Source organism: Mesocricetus auratus, unplaced genomic scaffold (assembly GCF_017639785.1).
Source record: "Mesocricetus auratus isolate SY011 unplaced genomic scaffold, BCM_Maur_2.0 Super-Scaffold_100007, whole genome shotgun sequence".
Classification (NCBI taxonomy): Eukaryota; Metazoa; Chordata; class Mammalia; order Rodentia; family Cricetidae; genus Mesocricetus; species Mesocricetus auratus.
Window position 1 is genome coordinate 10,702,702 of NW_024429191.1, and position 20,050 is coordinate 10,722,751.

At 52.0% G+C, this 20,050-nt stretch overlaps 2 protein-coding genes across 6 annotated transcripts; both read right to left on the reverse strand.

Annotated features, from left to right (window-relative positions):
- Positions 1-92: 92 nt before the first annotated feature.
- Pigq (phosphatidylinositol glycan anchor biosynthesis class Q) lies at positions 93-16,173 on the reverse strand. Of its 3 annotated transcripts, XM_040748366.1 has the most exons (12): positions 16,007-16,172; positions 12,442-12,609; positions 11,338-12,025; positions 8,074-8,205; positions 7,810-7,930; positions 5,529-5,655; positions 5,105-5,258; positions 4,878-4,989; positions 4,388-4,468; positions 3,755-3,869; positions 2,252-2,313; positions 93-1,423 (listed from the first exon to the last, which is right to left on the reverse strand). In XM_040748366.1, exons 3-12 carry the CDS (start codon positions 12,015-12,017, stop codon positions 1,271-1,273), a joined length of 1,737 nt encoding a protein of 578 aa, XP_040604300.1. In that variant the 5' UTR covers positions 12,018-12,025; positions 12,442-12,609; positions 16,007-16,172; the 3' UTR covers positions 93-1,270. The 3 variants fall into 3 exon arrangements, with proteins under 3 accessions (XP_040604300.1, XP_021089520.2, XP_021089522.2); XM_021233861.2 differs by lacking the exon at positions 12,442-12,609; XM_021233863.2 differs by lacking the exons at positions 4,388-4,468; positions 12,442-12,609 and having other exon boundaries at positions 16,007-16,173.
- An 850-nt stretch (positions 16,174-17,023) lies between these two features.
- Positions 17,024-19,084, reverse strand: Nhlrc4 (NHL repeat containing 4). 3 transcript variants are annotated; one of them, XM_040748370.1, is made up of 2 exons: positions 18,991-19,084; positions 17,024-18,507 (listed from the first exon to the last, which is right to left on the reverse strand). In XM_040748370.1, the coding sequence occupies exon 2, from the start codon at positions 18,190-18,192 to the stop codon at positions 17,551-17,553; it is 642 nt and encodes a 213-aa protein (XP_040604304.1). In that variant the 5' UTR covers positions 18,193-18,507; positions 18,991-19,084; the 3' UTR covers positions 17,024-17,550. The 3 variants fall into 3 exon arrangements, with proteins under 3 accessions (XP_040604304.1, XP_040604306.1, XP_040604305.1); XM_040748372.1 differs by having other exon boundaries at positions 18,981-19,047; XM_040748371.1 differs by having other exon boundaries at positions 18,986-19,034.
- Between the last annotated feature and the right edge of the window lie 966 nt (positions 19,085-20,050).

Here is a 20,050-nt window from a genome sequence, read left to right on the forward strand (position 1 = left end):
AAATGACGGCAGTCATTATGGAGTGACACAATGCTCCACCTAGCCCATGCACCTAGAGCCTGGCCAGACTTGAATCACACCCAAACTAGTACTCCAAACTCATGAGAGGTTTTATTGTCACCACAGGGTCAGGATTCATCTTCACTAACACCCTCCATTGGGAGTTTAAAGGTGGTTTGGCCTATAGCGAAGGGAAGGAAACAGGCATAGACGAACCAGTGTGGATAGTTCTGAGTACCCGAGAGACAGAAAGGGCTGGCTGCCTCTTCCTGCCCACAGTGAACACTTCTAGACCATAAGGCAGTAAAGCTTCCTTCCCCCCAGGATCTAGCTCACATGGGATCCTACTAAGTGGCAGGGAACCCTGGCCATTCCACCTCCCCAAGGCCATTCACAAACTGAGCCACAGAAGTGCCTGTCCACACAGGAGCTGTCTGATCCCGTAAGAAGTCAACAAGAGAAGAAAGAATATTTTGCCAAAGGGCCTATCCTCACATGGGGCAAGAGCAGGGCAGCAAGGTGGGCAGGTATCCAATTACCCCACATGGTGTGACTTCAAGCAAAGGACACCAGTTGCCTATTAGCAGCAATTTCACAAAGCAATCTCCATGGAGCAGCAACAAGCAAACCCAGAGAAGTATAGAGTGAGGGTTAGTTCGCTGGGCCAGGGGATCAGCAGCTGCCTCAGTTCTCCGGATGGGAATGTTCTGCTGAAGCTTGTGGAGTGCACCAGGTACCCAGGAGTGCTCCCACCCAAAGCAGTCAAGGAGACCTGCCAGCATATCCCAGAATCTGAGCACTCCTAGGAATAGGCTCAGTGCAACGACTGTGACAAATCAGGTGGCTCGCCACACAGCTGGTGCTAGAGCGGTGGTTCTCAACCTTTAGGTGATGACCCCTTTGGGGGTTGAAATGACCCTTTCACAGGGGTCACCTAAGACCATAGGAAAACACAGATGTTTACATTACAATTCATAACAGTAGCAAAATTACAGTTATGACATTGCAACAAAAATAATTTTATGACTGGAGGTCCCCACCACATGAGGAAGTGTATTATGGGGTCGCAGTGTTAGGAAGGTTGAGAACCATTGTGCTAGACAGATGGAGGGCAGGACTGAAGCTGACAGGGCCTGAGAGCCAGAGTAGCAACTCAAAGGTAAGGCCTGCCTACATTCAGCGCAGAGTGTCTGGCTGGCCCATGTGGGACCTGAGATAAAGCATGGTCGATGCTATCCTGATAGTAAGTGCGATGGCTGTATCCAGCTCCTCAGTCCTGTTTGTCCTCTCTCTGCCTCCAGGGGTAGATGAGCTCTCCGAAGAACAGCTTTCGGCACAGGGAGCCCCAAGAGTGCTTGGGGTGGCAGCCACAGCTAGACAGGCGGTAGGTGTGTACCACATGGCTATAGTGCAGGGGGTTTATCTGCAAGGGCAGGATAATTATTAGTAGGGTGGGCAGCTATGGGTGCTTCGGTTGTGTCTACAGAGGAAGGTCTTGAGGACTGACACCCTGGGCCTGACCTGCCCTCTGGGGAACCTTTGGCTAGGTAATTTGAGGGCGAGGCCAGCTAGGCCCTGACAAACCTTTGCCTGTGGCATAGCCAAGCTGATCCTCAGAGCAGTAGGCCACACTGCACTTTGGTCCCCTGAGGAAGGAACTGTGACAGGGGAGCTCAATGTCCCTTTGGGTCAGTAATGCCCTATCCTAGGACCCACTCTGCATCTGGGAGCTGCCTGGGAGAAGGATCATGCAGATGCTTGAGTGTTCAAAAGGCACCATGCATGGACTTGGCCCAAGGTACAACTCATACCTGGCCAGTCACCCCAAAACTTGTTCACTGGGACCAAGAACTCAAGACTTAAACAGTGAAAGAGCCAGGAGTCCAAGTACAACGGGAAATGACTGCTTGTCCTGAGGCCTTTGTTAAATCACTTCTGCTTCATCACAACCTTGAGCATGATGGGGCCCAGGGCAAATCATGATGTCTGTGGCCCAGGACAAGGGGCCCCCACCCATAAGCCAGACTAGATATCAGCTATGACCATAATAGGTGCTCCCAACCCTGATGGGGAAGCTCTAGACACAGTGAGTTATGATACTCAGGTGCCTGGGAATCTACCCCTTAGCTTCACTGGCCCCTTCTACCTGTATCTGACCTCTGGCTGACCCCCGCTGTCCCAGAACACAAGCAGAACAAGGGGAAGGGGATCCTAGGTCTGAGCAGCAGTGAAGGGCAGAGGGAGTTCTTACCTGCATCAGGAGGCGGAGGGGTCTGCCTTTCTCCTGTTCCAGAACTCTGAATTTCACACCCGCTATTAGGAAAACAAAGTACTTAGGAAGGAAGGTGGCAAATCTCCATTCCCAGTTAGCCTCACTGGTCCCACTGTAAGTTAACAGAAGCTGTTGCAGATGGTAGTTTCTAACAACAGAAGCCTCTTTGAGCCCACCCAGGTGGCAGCAGACCTGTCTAGGAACACATGGTTCTCTCCTCCTCCACCTTTCCCACCTGCCTTTTTGTTGGGTGTCTTATGGCTTTCTATGTCTGGCTGATTTGAGGACCCACAGCACTCCTGGTCTGTAGTTTGGGCTCCAGTCTAGGCAATGCCCAGAAAGAAAGTTCTTAAAAAGTGGTGGCACACACCTTTAATCCCAGCACTCGGGAGGCAAAGACAGGAAGATCTCTGAGTTCAATTCAAGGCCAGCCTGGTCTACAGAGTGAATGCCAGGACAGCCAGGGCTATAGTGAAACCCTGTCTCAAAAAACAGCAGGAAATGAAGCTTCCTTGAAGCCAGTGAGGTAAGAAGGGACAGAACTGTGGCCTACTAAGCAGTTAAAGTGACCTGGACAAGCTATTGGCTCCAGGCTAGGGAGAAAAGGGCTCTCCATCCCAGGCTGTTTCTGGGTCTACTGTGGTCCACCTGTCTTTGTGTCTGAGCTGAAGGAAGTGAGGGGAGGCAGAGGGTACGTGTTTAACATTGTAATTGAGTCTCTGGCCTGTGCCTCTTGAAGTTAATGGAGAAATTACCTAGAAGGATGTTCTCAAAATGTTTATAGGCATTCAGTAGCATGGTGATGCCTGTAGGCAGACCTAGACATTGATCCAAAGCCAAGGAATCTGCACATCCCTATCAAACGGCTCTGAGCTGACTGGAAGTCAAATGGGCACACTGGTCCTGGTCCCTTCGAAATCACCTGAACTGGTGGTGAGCATTGGCTGTACCAGGTAATCCTAAAGTCCCTGCTGCATCCATACCCTCAGAGACAGATAATGTCATGCCTAAAGGTGGCAGATTTCCCTCAAGTACTCTGGCATCAGAATGCAGAGGTTCAGGGGAACAGCTTAGGTGATGATTATAGGCAGTGCAGGATGAGTCTGTCACAGTCTAGCAGCCCTCATTCTGGCCTGCTTTCAAGGGTGAGGGTCATCAAAAATGTAGACATATAGCCTATAACCACATGGAGGTAGACTTCTGTGAGCCATACCCTGCACAGACCCTGCAGCAAGCCTCACATGTTACAGGAAGGATGAGGCCTCGGGTCTTTGTCTCTGAAGTTTACTCTCAGGGAGACAGAGCAAACAGCATGTTGCCAGGGCCAAGTCTGTCTTCTATTCTTCTCTGTTCTGCTCACCCATGCCACATACACCAATTCTTTCAGGCAGGAGACACATGAGGTTGGCACAGGTGCTTTTTTAAGGCTTGTGGGTATGTTGTACCATGTCAGAAGCCAGCCACCCAGCACCCAACACTTACCAGCCAGCCTATAGGGTCGGCAGAGTCGAAGGCCAAGGGAGTATAGTGGCAAGGAGTTGATGAAGTCCACGAGTAGATGGATTATGCCCTGCACAGTGATCACCAGGAGCCGGAGCTGTAGCAAGGGTGACATTCAGGGACACTGGCTGGGGCTGAAGCCACACATCAGACTGAGGAGAGCAGCCCAATAGGCTCTTGAGCTATACTCATTAAGGGTGACCAGAGGCTCTGGAGCCCTGGGGAAAGCACAGACCCCACCCTAAGGAGACTGAAGAGCAGGCCTCAGAGCAGCAGGCGCTCGTGCCGTGTCAGAGGCTGTGAGTCCACATTCCCAACACTTACAGGTCAACCTGGAGGCCTGGGCCATCTGGGGATCACTTATCTCATACTGTCCAGCCTGGTGTTTACCACTAGAGGAGGGTTCCTCTACGATTCTATCCACCCCCCATGGGTCCTGACCTCCTCTGTAACCAGCCCAGTCCAGGGCAGGACCCCAACTGCTTTAAGATCAGCACATAGTCCCCAGAGAGCTCAGAGCAGCCATGGTGATGTGGCCTGAAGAGACAGATGGCCCGTTCCGTTCCCCAGGCAGTGACCAGTCCAAGTTCTGTCTGCAGGCGATATTGGGCTCACCAGGGTGAATACCAGGTAGTACAGAGCGGTGGTAGGCAGCAAGAAGACCAGGATGGTAAAGAGCAAGGTCCCAATGAACAGCTGTGGGGAACAGGCAAGCACACTTGGTATCCCAAGACCTGGACCAGGGGAGGCCACTCCATCACTGGCCATGCACACCATCCTTAAACTGCAGTTGAGCTAGTGAGGGTCAGCATGATCCCTTTACCGTAAGGGATGTGTCCATTTACTCTGTGGGCCTGGTGGCTTGTGGGGATATAGTCAGCAGGGTACACAGGCAAATATGGGGTTAGGAAAAAGTATGTATCAGGTCTTGGAAAGCAAATGGAATAAGCCAGAGCAGGTCCTATGCCCACCTGGGCAAAGAATGTGTAGGTCTGCTGGTACCTCCCCCTAGACCAACTGTCAGTGGATAGCTGCAGTAGGCTGGTCACTGGTAGTGTCTAAGGAGTCGCCCTGACAAGGTCAGCAGGCTCAAGGCTGTAGGTACCTGGTCAAGGTCATAGGAACAGGAATCCACCCGCTGGCGCAGAACATTCCACTTCTTCCCCCGGAACAGACGCCAGAGAGAGGAGAGGCCATAGATCTTCAGGCAGTACAGCCTATGGGACACAGGCTCATGAGGGCCAGCGGGGGGCCTGTGCCACCCCTCACCCATCTGCTCAGACCCTGTTGCGTGCCCATGGCTTAGAAAACTACACTTGAATACATACATACCTGGCACCATAGACATAGAAGCAGTAGATGTGGAAGGTGAGGAGGGCGATGATGTCGGAAAGGATGGACAGGGCAACAGTCAGCCCTAGGCAGGCGGAGAGGCCCACATGCCACAGGATGTGCTCAATAAAGGGGGACATAAGGTGGATATAGCCTGCAGGATGGAGTTCAGCCATGAGCAGTGTCCAGTGAGACACAGCAAGCCCCAGTTCCTGGGAATGGAACCCTAACACTTCAGGACACCAGTGAGTACAGACCCAGCCACTGGCCCCAGAACTTGGTTTGAGCAGCTGGCCCGACACGGTTGCTTCATATAAAGGGGAAGCCAGAAAATGGAGGCGGAGGGGATGGGGCCTGACTAGGGTTCCCTGTTCTCCTCTACCAGCCCTACTGGGCTGCTCAACCCTGCCCATCAGGCACTCACTGATCCACAGATGGATGTGGTACAGGAAAAAGCGGCCTAGCACCTGATCCAGTGCCCGATTCATCTTGAGCCCAGCAGGAGCACCCATCAGCCACTGCAGCAGATGCTGGAGCTCCTCAGCCACGTACTACAGAGACATGGGGCAGGGAAGGGATGACATGATCACATTGAGGTAAGTGGGTGGGTGGAGGATTGTCCCTAATGGGCTCGCATTATAGCCAGTCTGTGTGGGTCGCGTAAGGGTAGCCACTTCCTTCCAAGGTTCAGAATCTTTGACCTTATTTTGTGGGGAGAGGCAAGGTCTCACTACGTAGTCTTAGCTGTCCTGGAACTCACTCTGTAGACCAGGCTGGCCTCGAACTCACAGAGATCTGCCTGCCTCTGCACTCACTCCGTAGACCAGGCTGGCCTTGAACTCACAGAGATCCACCTGCCTCTGCCTCCCTAGTGCTGGGATTAAAGGTGTGCCCAGTAAATCATTGTCGTCCAATATTGCACAGAAGCAATGTTTCCCAAATTTGTCTGGCCAATGAACTCCTTGACCCCTGGTCACAGATGGATTCTTCCTTCCTTCCTTCCTTCCTTCCTTCCTTCCTTCCTTCCTTCCTTCCTTCCTTTCTTTTTGGTTTTTTGAGATATTTTCTGTGTGGTTTTGGAGGCTGTCCTGGAACTAGCTCTTGTAGACTACGCTGATCTCAAACTCACAGAGATCCATCTGCCTCTGCCTCCTGAGTGCTGTGATTAAAGGTGTGCACCACCACTGCCTGGCCACAGATGATTTATTTCTAAGATCCTGCTCTGAAGCGTCCAACAGGCTGGAGTACATAAACCAGTTCCTTGGGCATGTGTCCCCATGGGACACTTACCTCAACCTGAGAACTTCCTTCATGCTCACTATCTTGCCATTTTAGCCCTACAACAATAGGGCCCTAAGCCCATGATACCTGGGTATGGCTGAGGCTGGATTAACCCTGGCTCAATTCGAAAAATGCAGGGGAACTTGAGAATACTGAAGCCCTTGGTCAAGACCTCTCTCCTTGTTACCAGAGGTTAAGGCCACCCAGTAATGGATAGCCATCTTGGGTGATGAGAGGGTGTCAAGCCAATCAGGGACTAGGAAAGCAGGTGGAAGTACTGGAGAGCAAAGGCACTCAGACAAAAGACAAATTTAATGGAGTACAATAAACAGCACAGAGACTTCAACAGTAAGCAGGAAAACTGGTCCTGGCTACCAGGATGGAGTGCTATTCACTGCCCATAGTGGGGGAAAGAAGGAGGTTAAGGGTGCTCTACTTTGTCATCAAGGGAGGCCACAGGAGTAACTCCTGTATCCCTATATGCTCTTTCCAAAGCCTCTTGCAACTCTGTGCAAGAGCCTTAGGACCACCAGGGAAGAGAGCAAAACCTTTATAAATAGGGCTTATTTAATATTTAAAGGATAAAAGCCTGGCAGCGGAAAGAGACTCTACTTTTTAATTAAATATTTATAGGTTGTGGATTTTTTTTTCAATTTTGCAAAAAGGAGGATTCAGACAAAGTTGGCCAAGAAGCAGAATATAGAAACAGCCTAACCCCTTCCGCCCAACCACAGTTTCTCCTTCCTACTGGGATGCGCTCCATATATCTCACAATTCAGGTAGCTGAGAGGAACCCACTGCTGCTCCCAGGTTTCCGGCCTGGCAACAAGCAGACCTGGCATACATCTGCACTGATGAACAGAGACCGTACCCAGAGGGAGATCCTCAAGGCCTCCACAGTAGTGACAGGGCTTTGGCTCTACTGAAGATGAGATGTAGAACTGAAAGGTTCTGAGGCTGCGTGGAAATGAGGAGGTGGAGCCAGAAGAGCAGGAAGGGACCAGCATGGATATACTACACACCACGGAGGGGAGCACTGGGAGCAGAGGACAGGCCTGTGCCTCTTGTTTCCAGAGTAAGAGCCATCTGAGAGTAGTGTCTGGCCAGCCCAACAACAGCCCAGAGCACTGAGGTGTCCTAAGGTTGACTTTCATCTGGAAGATCAGTGCAGCATGGAAAAGAGGCCCATGAAAGCCTTAACCACATGTGGTCCCCAGACACTGCCAGCTTCAAGAAGGGGCAGCAGACACTTGGCCAATGCTTCTCTGGAAGACACAGGCATCAAGAGCACCTACGGCCAAGGTCTCAGGCTAGGGCCAAGGTCTCTAGGGCAAGGACAGGGAAGAGCTGTTCCTGCCAGTTGAAGGACTGCCCAGGAGGATTCCCCACTCTCAGGAAGCTGAGTATCACCCAGATCTACTCACATCAGCTACGGGGACCAGGGCATTGGCCAGCTGTCCAATTCTGTTATTGCTGTGGAGCCAAGAGAGCAACAGCAGGCCCAGGGCCACATCCAGTATCACAGAAACCAGCATGTTGGCCTTCCTGCAAGGAATGTCAGGAAAAGCAGCTGAGAGGCAGCTAGACACAGCCTGGGATCCACCAGGGGCCTAGCTGGAGGCACAATGCAGAGCAGGGGTGGAGAAGAGGGTGGGCCACACCACCCCTCCTTGTAAAGCAAACCATACCTCATCAGCTGCATGGGACTCTGGGCTTTCTCGGTGCTAAAGATGAAGGAGAGGTGCTTTAGTCGGTGCTGGAGCTGCTCACAAGTGGAGAGCTTGCTTCTGATGAAGGGAAGGGGCCACAGCTTCCACAGCCTGGGGAGAATACACGGGCTGAGACTGACTGCTCCAGCCTAGTTCTTTGGTTTTCCAGCCAAGGTCCCTCACTCTAGAAGGAACGGGCCAGATCCACTCAGTCTGAGCCCTTTGGTTCCACTCCAAAGCTCAGCAAGGCCCAGGTGAGTATGAAAGCCAACATGGTCAAGCAAGGATGCACAGGTGTGAAATGCACAGCACCCTCCTGAGCACCCGCTCACTCTTCTGACTGTCATACAGAGTTGGACCCCCTCACAGAGCCTCAGGCATAGCTGAGCGCACTAGCCCATACAAAGATGAGTCTCAAAATGGCTGAAAAGTGAGCCAGGAGTGGTGGTTCATGCCTTTAATCTCAGTACTCAGGAGGCAGACAGATCTCTGAATTCAAGGCCAGCTTGGTCAGGGCTATCCAGTCTCAAATACAAAAAGACAAACAAAAACAAAATAAGGCAGTGGTAGTGCATGCCTTTAATCCTAGCACTCAAGAGGCAGAGACAGGAGGATCTCTATAAGTTCCAGGACAGCCTGGTCTACAGAACAAGTTTCAGGACAGCTAGGGTTACACAGAGAAACCCTATCGGAATGGGGCAAGGCCCAAAAAGTGGGTATTAGGTCCTCTCCTACCTTACCCAGGACTTGCCCTGCTCAGCAAAGTTCTGCTGGGTTACCCAGTAAGACTGGGTTCATCATACAGGAGGCATGGAGATATTCCTACAGATGCTCACAGTGAGAGGAGATGTCTCTGAACCATGGAAGTGCCCGACAGTAACTGGGTTGCACTCATGTGAGCCAGGACGAGTCAAGGAGCCCAAGAACAGCAGCAGCAGGAGCTGTATTGCCATTTAGAGCCCTTGCTGGAGGCAGGAGGGACCTAAGGGCTCCTGGGATGTGCAGAGCTGTGTGTAACCTTGGAGGAAAGAGCAGGACTTGACCTTGGAAGGTTTAGAGGCCTCTCTTCCACAGTGCAGCTTTGAGTCAGTTCTAAGAACTATACTCAAAAGAACCTTCCCTTTCAAATAGCCAATCATGGTGAAGGGCACAAAGTCATGGCAGCCTTGCCTGTACACCAGCATTATAACCACTGCCTCTTGTTTGATGGGTAGGTTGCTGTCTGCAATCAATACACAAGCATCTCTTCACTTTCCTGAGTCCCTGGAGAGGACAAAGAAAACTAGGACCTTCTTGATGTAATGGCACCTGGACCCACATACACCTCCACATTATTAATTCCAAGGTTATCACAAAGCCTACACCATACATCAAGATACCCAGCAGCTCCCGAAACCTAAAGTGTATCCCCACAGGTTATCCAGGGCTCTCTTTCTGGGAAAGTATCCAAAGGTCCCCAGGGCCCCTGGAAAGTGGCAAGGTCAGCCAGATCCTATGCCAAACACTAGTCTGTAAAAAAGGAGGGAAAAGCTGAAGGAGAACTACAGCTGTTCCTTATGGGCAGCAGCACCAAGAAAAACATCCTCTTAGGCTGGAGATAAATAGCTTAGCTGCTAGACTGCTTGCCCAGTACCATGATGGTGCACCCCTTTAATTCCAGCGCTTTGGTGGCTGAGGAAGGTGAATCTGTGAGTTCGAGGCCAGGCTGGGCGACATAGACAGTTCCAGGACAGCCAGAACTTCATAGTGTCACACTGTCCCCCCAAAATAAAATTAAGGCTAGAGAGATGGGTCAGGGGTTAAGAGCACAGCTGTTCTTCCAGAGGTCCTGAATTCAATTCCCAGCAACCACATGGTGGCTCACAACCATCTGTAATGAGATCTGGTGCCCTCTTCTGGTGTGCAGGCAAACATACAGGACAAACACTACACACACACACACACACACACACACACACACACACACACACACACTAAATAAATATATCTAATAAATCCTTTAAAAAAATAAAAACTCAGCACTTGGAGGCAAAGGCAGTGGATCTTTGTGGGTTCCAGACCAATCTGGTCTATAGAGCTAGTTCCAGGACAGCCTCCAAAGCCACAGAGAAACCCTGTCTCGAAAAATCAAATAAATAAAAACTAAAAATAAAAAGTTAAAGGTCATCTATGGCTACATAGCAAGTTTGTGCCTGGCCTGAGATATATAAAAACTGTCTTATTTAAAAAAGAAAGGCAGAGTTGAGAAAGTTAAGAGAGAACATTTGTGAGAGAAGGGAGCTCCCAGGCTCTCATTCACAAGCTAAACCATGGTGTTATCCAGCATTCCCAGGACATGGAAGGCCTTTTCCAAATCTCTCACCAGGCCAACAACCCATGAGAGCCTGGCTGGGGGACGCCACCTCAGGCAACTGACTGGCCTAGAGAGGAACCGCATCAGGGAGACGGAGGAGCAGGGGGTGGGCAGCTCTGTGTCCTCACAGCCAAACAGTTCCAGGCTTGACAGATATTGGCTTTTAATCCCAACACTCCCAGAGGCCAAGAAAGGCAGAGTTTGAGGACTACACAGTGAGTTCCAGGCCAGCCAAGGCTACATAGCTGAGACCCTGTCTCAGAACAAACAGTAAGATGAGCCGAAGAGATGGTGCAGTGATTCAGGAGACTTGCTGCTCTTACAGAAGATGCTGGCTTAATCTCCAACATGCACATGGTGGCTCAGAACCATCTGTAACTCCAGTTCCAAGGGATCTGACCCTCTCTTCTGACCAGGGACGCACATGGTACACATAATAAATGCAGGCCAATATTCATGCATAAACTTTTTGTTTTTTTTTTTTTTTTTTTGGTTTTTCAAGACAGGGTTTCTGTGGCTTTGGAGGCTGTCCTGGAACTAGCTCTTGTAGACCAGGCTGATCTCAAACTTACTGCCTCTGCCTCCCAAGCCCTGGGATTAAAGTGCTCCATCACCACCCAACCATATATATATTTTTAAAAGGTACAATAGCCCAGTTTAGATACTTGAAGTATCTATGGTTCATTCTCACAATCAGTCTACGGGGGAAAAATGCTAGACCCGTCTCTGCTAGGACATCCTCTGAGATGCAAAGGGAGGGAAGGTAAGATGAGAACTAGGTCTCCAAACAACATGTACCTCTGGCTGTCAATGTCACTACATACTGCAGGGAGAGTCTGAGTCTCATGGGACCAATTGCTTGCTCTACCCTTCCTGTCTGAGGCACCTACCTGCAAGCACTTGCAGCTGAGAGCAGGGACAGCAGGGAGGTCATCAGCAAGCAAATAGGCCCTGAGGCCTGCTTTGCCAACTCCACAAGGATGCTGGCCTCCATGCCCTCTGACTGCCAGTGACTCAGGCGTACCGGGCCCTCATCAAATTGGTCATTTCGGAAGAGCACCTCACTGCGTGCCACCGTGTCAAAGATGTCAGCTAGACCTCCAGTGCTGGCTGCAGAGTCTCCAGCCTGGCAGTCAGGCAATGCTGCTGGTGGATGCAGCCAGGAGAGCAGCAGCTTGCGTTGATCATAGAAGATGAGCATGACCTGGTCTTCAGTGGGTGTGCCTTGCAGCTGATGGTAAGTGGCCTTGCAGCTCCAGAACCTGGTACCCTTCTCCCGGCATAGCTGCAACCAGGGATCATGGGAGAAGATGGCACCCAGGCCCTCTAGGAAGTGCCCCAGGCTCTCCTCGGGTTCCTGCTGACGGTGGCACCAGGTGCCTAGCACAGCCACTTGTACTTGGCTGGCCTTGTGCACCTGGGCCAGGAGCTCCTTGACTTGGATGGGGATGAAGGGAAAGTGCACCACAGCCAGGATCACGGCACTGCTCTGTTCTGGGACCCACCGTCCCACTAGTAGGCCACTGTCCGCCGAGGCACAGCATGTGGGGAAGAAGGCCTTGAGCACCATGCCGGGCCCTGGAAAAGAGGAGAGAGTGTTGGTTTAGAGCTGTTGCCTCTGTGGCTGCTAGATGCTGTGCCATGCTTATGGACCATTCACCTGGTCACAGGTTGGGAAAGCATGGTTCCAGATTTGGTGGCAGAGACTGTGGGTCATGGCTATGCATCTCATAGGGACTAAACTCTTCCAAGTACTGGCCCAGGGAGCAGCGCTGTATGTGTCATGGCAGGCTAGTGCTTCCTTATGTTCTGAAACAAGCAGCCTGAAGGGGGGCAAAGTGAGGTACCCAGACAGAAGCCACTGATAACGGTAGGGGGGCTGAGCCCGAGGTCTTTAAGGACCTAATGAGAAAGCCTTCCTTAGGAGTTTCATATACAAAAACACACAGTATGAACATGTACACAAATCCAGAAGTCAGCTGTGTAAGGCATACCTGTAATTCCAGCAGGAGTACCGGGAGGTGAAAAAAGAGGAAAAGGAGGAGGAGGAAGCAAAAGATGAAAAGATGGCTCTTGACTATAGTTTCAGTACTCAGGAGGCTAAAGCAGGATGATCACTGAGTTCAAGGCCAGCCAGGCCTACACGTGAATTCCAGAGATGCCTGGAATACAAAACAAGGCCTCGTCTCAAACAGCAACAAACAGAATTTACTTAAGCAAGAATTAAGATAAACATTTAAAACCTGGGGCTGGAGAGATGGATCAGCAGTTAAGAGTACTTGTTGCAAGCCGGGCGGTGGTGGCACACACCTTTAATCCCAGCACTCGGGAGGCAGAGGCAGGCAGATCTCTGTGAGTTCGAGGCCAGGCTGGACCGACAGCCTCCAAAACAATACAGAGAAACCCTGACTCGTAAAACCAAAAAAAAAAGTACTTGTTGCTTTCCCAGAGGACCTGGGTTTGATTAACAACACCCATATAGTGGCTCACAACCATCCACAACTCCAGTTCCAGCAGATCCATGGGCACCAAGCACACATGTACTGCACATACATACATGCATACATACAAACATACATACATACAAAACCTCACACACATAAAGTAAATCTAAAAAACATTAATCTGTTTTGGAGAGCCAGGGATGGTTTTCTTTCTATATATTTTTATTTTGTGTTTACTGGTATTTTGCCTGCATGCAGGTCTGTGTAAGAATGTCAGAAACGCCGGAGTTACAGTTGTGCGCTGCCATGTGGGTGCTGGGAATTGAAAAGCTCTGGAAAAGCACACAGTGCTCATAACCACTGAGCCATCTCTCCTGCTCAAGGTGGTTTTCAATGGTGGAGTACTTGCCTAGCATGTTCAGTGTTCTGAGTTTGATCTCAAATCCCCCCCCCCAATAAATCAAACAAAAGCAAATCAAACAAACTTTGTTTGGGGCTCAGGAGAACCAGATGCACACACAAAGTACTGGTCCTAGAGCTGAGTCTAGGGCCTAGGACTCAGAAGGAACACATCCTGTAGCAGGGAGCATGTCCTTCTGCCTCTGGGCTCAGAGAGCAGTTCAGGCAGAAAGGAGTGCAAATTCAAGGCCTACCTGGGCTTGAGATCAAGGACAACTGGGTCAATGTAGTGACACTCTGTCTTAAAAGGGCAAAAAGGGGACCCAGGTGGTGGTGGCACTCACCTTTAATCACAGTACTTGGGAGGCAGAAGCAGGGGCAGGGGAATCTCTGTGAATTCGAAGTCAGCCTGTTCTATAGAGCGAGTTCTAGGACAGTCTCCAAAAGCTACAGGGAAACCCTGTCTTGAAAAAAAAATACCCAAGCTCTCTCTGGAACAGTCGTTCCCAGGGGGATCAAGTAAAAAGCCTCAGGAAGCCTCTCCACAGAACTCCAAGCCCGAAATCTCCAGTAAAACAAACTCCAAAGTGCCTGGAGAAGGCAGGCAACGGGAGGGTGTCCAGAGAGGAACCCTGATGCCCAACACCAGCCCTGGCCAAATCCCCAGGGCCAGCATCAAGAACCAATTTCTCTGGTTCTTTTTTTTTTTTTTTTTTTTGGTTTTATGAGACAGGGTTTCTCTATATTGTTTTGTCGGTCCAGCCCAGCCTCGAACTCACAGAGATCCGCCTGCCTCTGCCTCCCGAGTGCTGGGATTAAAGGCGTGCGCCACCACCGCCCAGCCTCTGGTTCTTTTTGTGGGAACTTCTCCAGAGGGCCATGACACAGGGGCAGTAATGCATCTTAAAAAAGTACTAGAGCAAGCTGGGCGGTGATGACACCCACCTTTAATCCCAGCACTTGGGAGGGGGAGACAAGCAGATCTCTGAGGTTGAGGCCAGTCAAGCCAATACAGAAAAACCCTGTCTCTAACCAACCCTCCAGAGTGATTTTGCTTGTAAGAGCCCCAGTGGGCCACTGTCACAGGGGACCATTGAGTACAGCCCAAGCTTTTCTGCAGACAACCCTGTAAGGATACACCAGCCTAGTGAAACAGCCACCTGACTCTCCTGGGGAACACATCACAGAAACTAGAGGAACATGCTCACAACACGGCCAGGTCTGAGGGAAGAGAAATGCCCTTGGTCTGATTATAAACGGTTGGTTGGGGGTGGTGGTGCTAGTTTTGAGTCTCTTCACAATGAGTAAATTCAATGTGCTATACACATAATTTGTGCATATCCTTTTTGTAAAGCATGCTTCATTTACAGTTTACCTTTAAAAAAAAAGCAAAGCAAAACAAAAAGCATCTCAGGTCAAAGGAAAGAAGACAGAAGGCAGAGGCTGGTGGGGTACTGGGAGAACTCAAATAGTTATGGGGCAAATTCCTGCCCTCACTCCCAACTCTGCCTCGGGAACCACTAAAGTGTAAAGGAGTGTGCTTCCCCTGGCCTGCCGGGATTCCAGCAGCAGAAAAAGATGAAAGAGCAGGCAATCGATACAAGAGAAGTGAGGCTGGAGAGAGAAGGCAGAAACCTGGGCAGTGGGAACATGTTTAAAAAGATGCTGATTAGGCCGGGCGTTGGTGGCGCACGCCTTTAATCCCAGCACTTGGGAGGCAGAGGCAGGTGGATCTCTGTGAGTTCGAGGCCAGCCTGGTCTACAAAGTGAGTTCCAGGACAGCCTCCAAAGCTACAGAGAAACCCTGTCTCGAAAAACCAAAAAAAAAAAAAAATGTTGATTAAAAGAACACCTCAAACCTGGGAAAGCTGCCTCTGCCAGGAAGGAGTCAGTGACCTCCGCAATAGCCCATTCCCAGGTGGGCTTAATAAAAGAGGCCTCGGGAAGTCTCTTGATAGAAGTTCAGACTTCATTAGAAGCAGAACTACTGCTTATCTCCCCCGCATAGCCAGGTTTGAGGGCTGGCCCAGCTAAGAGTGACCAGGGACACAGCATAGCTGACATTTTTCTTAGTGAATCTGCCAGGGTTCATATTTACTCCATGTTCAAAACAACCAAGAACGAAAACCAAAACCACTTTTCTGGCTGGAGATAACTCAGTTGGTAGAGTGCTTGCCTAGCCTGCAGGAGACCCTGGACTTAGTCCCCAGAACATCAGAAACCGGTAGTAGTAGTAGTGCAAATCTGTAATCGGGAAGTCGAGGCAGGAAAATAAAATTCAAGGTCATTCTTTGCTACACTGGATTTTGAGACCAATCTGAGCTTTAAGAGAATGTGCCCAGAAACACTTTCTTGCCTCTGTAAATGCTTTCCTTTTTCATTTCAAAAGGAGGGAGTAAATCTGTTTCTGATCTTTACTGGGGTGAAGGACAAGTGTGAGCCTCTCAGCCTGTGCTCCAGGAATCTTGCAGCTAGTCCCCGCCTGGAGGGGAGGAAGGCCGCTCGGCGCCCTCAAGCTCCGGACTGCAAGCCAGACCCATAGCGGGTGGCGCCGAGCCTGGAGGTCAGCTGCGGGGTGGCCACCGCTCCCTCCACTCCGGCCTCCCGATTTCCCATCTCAGAGTATTTGAGGGCAGGCTGAGGACAAAGAGGCCTGCGCGGCTTCGGGATTTCCTCCTCTTCCTCCTCTCCCGGCCCCGCCGCCCCCAGTGCTCACCGGCTGCTTCCCCGGGCCGCGTCCCCGAGCGGTAGGGAAAGGACTAGGTTAGGCACCGTGTCCGACGGGCCCGGGAGGACGGACAGTGCTCGCGGCCCCCAGGCCCGCCGCGGGACATCAGCCCCATTTCCGCCTGCTCGGTGTGTTGCCGCGCGACGGTCCGGTCCTCAAACGTGCCCGGGCTGTCCACCAACTGAGCCCCAGAGTTCCGAGCGAGCGGCTCCAGCCATCAAACCTACTCCTGCCTTAAATGTCCTGGAAGACTGGTGAGAATAAAGATCGCTTTATTCTCATCTTCACGCCCTGCCTAGGCTCAAGCCCGGGGCTCTCTCGTTTGTCTGTCTGCATTACAGGTAGGGTGCACGCCGACATACTTGGGTCACCTAGTTCTTAAAAACGCAGCAACTAATGTTTATTGAGCATCTATTTACACGTAAAGATCTTACATTGTCCATTAATCCCCCACAACATAATGATCAGGGCATATTGGGATAACCTGGAGGGACGACAGGTGTGGCAGTATAAAACACAGATCTCAGCGTCCAGATGATAGGCTTGGCATGCCATCCCACACCCCGAAAGTTCACAAGCAAGCACTTTTTTCTTGCTCCTTCCTCCTTTCCACATGATCCAGACTGGTAAGCTATACACACACACCACACACACATTGTCTCTCTCTGTCTCTCTGTCTCTGTCTCTGTCTCTGTCTCTCTCTCCCTTCCTCTCTCCCTCTCTCCTTCTCTCTCTCCTCCCCTTCCAGATCTCATTTGTAGCATGGGAGGAAAAGCCACCATTTTCCTGTCTTGAATGGAAGCATATGAAAGGACTTGTGCCACCCAGACCCTCCCAGTACCCTACCTAAGAGCTCAAGAGTGGTTTGGACCTGGATTTTGAGAGAAACTGAAGACATTTTTCAAAATGGGGCATGTACAGAAGAGGACCTTGTGACCCCACCCTTAACGTGTGTCCTTCCAGGACACCTCAAGGGCTTGCCCCTTTAATTTGCCTACCCCTTACCTCTGTTGGGCCCAGAGTTGCTGCTGGAGGCTCAAGAATGGGGATATCTCTGAGGTTGGGGGGGCACTAAGAGACCACACCCATGCCCCAAGCTGCCCAGCCCAGCCTAGCCACACCCTCCCAACCTGCCTGTCTGCCTCTGATTAGGATGTAGAGGTTGGGGCACCCAGCAGGAGATATTGCTTGGCTATACCCTGGCAGATGGCCTCAGCACCCCAGGATCTGTAGCTTCAAGTGTCACCTCAAAGCTCAGAACTCCTGAAAGCTATGCTAGCAGAGCTAGGGACTGGTGGCCCTTGGGGGTAGGGGGTATGAAAGGCCAGAGGCACACTGAACAGGGACATGGAGATGGCCCAGTTTAGAGGCTCATGGGGAGGTGGGGATTCATGGCTGCTAAGTAGACAGGAGCATTTGCCAAGAGGATATTAGAAAGCCAGCTAAGGCCAGATGTCAAAGCAGGCTCAGCAGCCCCCAAGGAGCCCACTAACCTTCCACAATATTACAAAGGACTCAGGACTGGCCTAACCTCAGGCCATCTCTCCAAGATACTGGTACACCTTGATGCAGTTGTCCCTTGCATCTGCCACCACCAGTTGGCCCTGGGGCGCACAGGCCATACCCAAGGGCCTCTCTAGCCCCTCCAACTGTAAGCAGATGGGTGGCCCAACCCGGGGAAACAGGGTTACCTGGTGCTTCTGCTCATCAGCCACAATAATGTTACCTTCTGAGTCAGAGCACACGCCTGCTGGATGGCCAAAGCTATGCCCAGTCAGGGTTCCCAGGGAGCCCAGAGGCTGGTGGGCACTGCCAAACAGCTGCACATCCCTGAACTCTTCAGTCACAGCAAGGCCCCCGTCAGGCCCTGGACCCACCCAGCAGGGGCCCTCCAGACCTAGGATGGAGGTTGGAGCCAGGGTCTCCAAGGTTGGTCCCAACATGAAGCTGTGCACAGTTCCAGGCAAGTAGTCTGTCACCAGGAAGTGGCCAAAGGCATCCACAGCCAGGCCTCTGGGGGACAAGAAAGTGCCTACAGTCACCCAGCGACCCTGGGGTTCCCGGAAAGTGTACTGAAGGGCACACACAGCCCCATGGATGAGGTCACTGACCACCACGAGCCCTGAAGCTGTCACAGCCACATCCTCTGGAACAAAAGTTCCAGTTCCGGGCATGTGGCAGGGTAGTTGACAAATGGAACGTCCCTCAAGATCCAGCACGTGGACACAGGACGCAGCGCCGGCCGTCAAGAAGAGCAGGCCATCTGGGGAGCAGTGCAGGCCTCGTGGGGGCCCTGCAGCCCCTGCTGGCCCCAGGATTTGCCCCAGCAGCCGGGGTTGCCAGGAGCAACTGGCATCTCTAAGTTGGTCCAGCCTGAGATCAGGCCCTTGGGTGTGGGTGGCTGGAGGTAGGGGTGGCCCGGGAGGTCAAGGCGTCAGGACAGATGGGAGACCAGCGGCAGCAAGTCAGTTGTCTCAGCTTCTCTGCAGCTGCAAAAGAGTTGCAACACCCACATGTGTTGATGGCAACTGGTGGGTGCTGGCACCTTCCTGTCGTCCCGGGGAAGAACTGAGCTGAGGTGGGAGGTGAGGGTAAGGCTGAGCTGTATTCATGCTCAGTTCCTCCCCCTTCTAAGTGCTCACCTGGTCCCCAAGCCCAGCAGTCACACAGGTGACAAGGTGTCTGCAACAGTGGTCTGAGAGACACCACCCACTCAAGAAGGTCAAATCACAGGCATAGCTATGTCCCAGCTTGGGAGGGAGGGTGAGGGGAGACAGATAAGCAGCATTTCTCAAACTCACCAGCAGCCCTGGGATGACTCCTTCAGAGGGATGGCCTAAGCTCCTGTTAGTGTCATGCCCCCCCACACACACACCACACACAGCCCCTCTGCTTTGATCAGAGAGACAGCCAAACCCCAGCCTCTCAGGGTTCTCACTCACCCCTTTCTCAGAGACCTTACCTTACCTTACCTTAGGGCCAGGCTCCTGCTCTGGCCTCAGGGCTTTAACTCAAGCCTTTGTTGTTGGAGACAGCCTGGGGAGGGGAGGTGTAGTAGGGGAGGAGTCACCAGACAAGTCCCTGCAGGGAGAAGCAAGGAGGGAGGAAGGGAGGGGCTATTTGGGCTGAGTCCCTGGCCTTCAGGCCTTCACCCTCCTGCTTGTGTCTTCCCATGGGCCTCGCCCTTATCCTAGATACTTCCTACTGCCCTTCGTAGGTGAATGTCTCTCAGACATCCCCAGGAGGCACCCATAGTCCTCTACAAATACCGGCCACCCCTCCAGGCAGGGCATGGACCAAACCTTGGTCACCCTCTTGCCACCTCCACCAGGAGGTCAAGCTGGCACTGTCTCTGTTCTAGGGAAGCTGGTGATGTTGCCTCCCGGAATCAGAAACCAGGATTCAGTAGCATATGGGGTTGCTGAGAGGAAGCTGCCTCAGATTTAGGACTTGAAGTTCCTTGGACACATGGCTGTGCCCCCAGCAGTTCCCCAGGAGGCTTCCAGGTCATTGGTGTCCAGCTAGCGTTTGCCTTGCAGCCGCACAGCACCCCTGATCTAGCCAGCTAGAACTCTAGCCCCGACACCACCTGTAATGCCTCACAGTGGGGTGGCTACCTGATGCTATCTCCAGGTAGGTGGTTAATGGAGCAGCTGCAGGTCCTGTTTGGTCTGGCCCCAGCCTGGCCAGTCCAGCCCCAGTGAGAACAGTGCCTCCTCTGAGGGCAGCTTGTACTTCAGGGCATTCCTGGGTGGGCAAGGAGGCTATAGCCCAGCTCCCCAGGGAGAAAAGTAATTTGTTATGGCTGGGGGGCCCCAGAAGCCCTCCCTGGATGTCTCCCACCCTGGTCTGTGGAAGGCCAAGCAGGGCTGTACTGGGAGGGAAGCAGTGAGCTGTGAAGGCCACCGATGCCTATCATGGCTGCAGGGACTGGCGGGGGCCCAGGAAGGCCACACGGGGTGAACAGCCTGGAGCCATGGAAGGCAGGAGGCTTTGGCCACCACAGGCAAAGCTGGCATTGGGCTGCTTGGA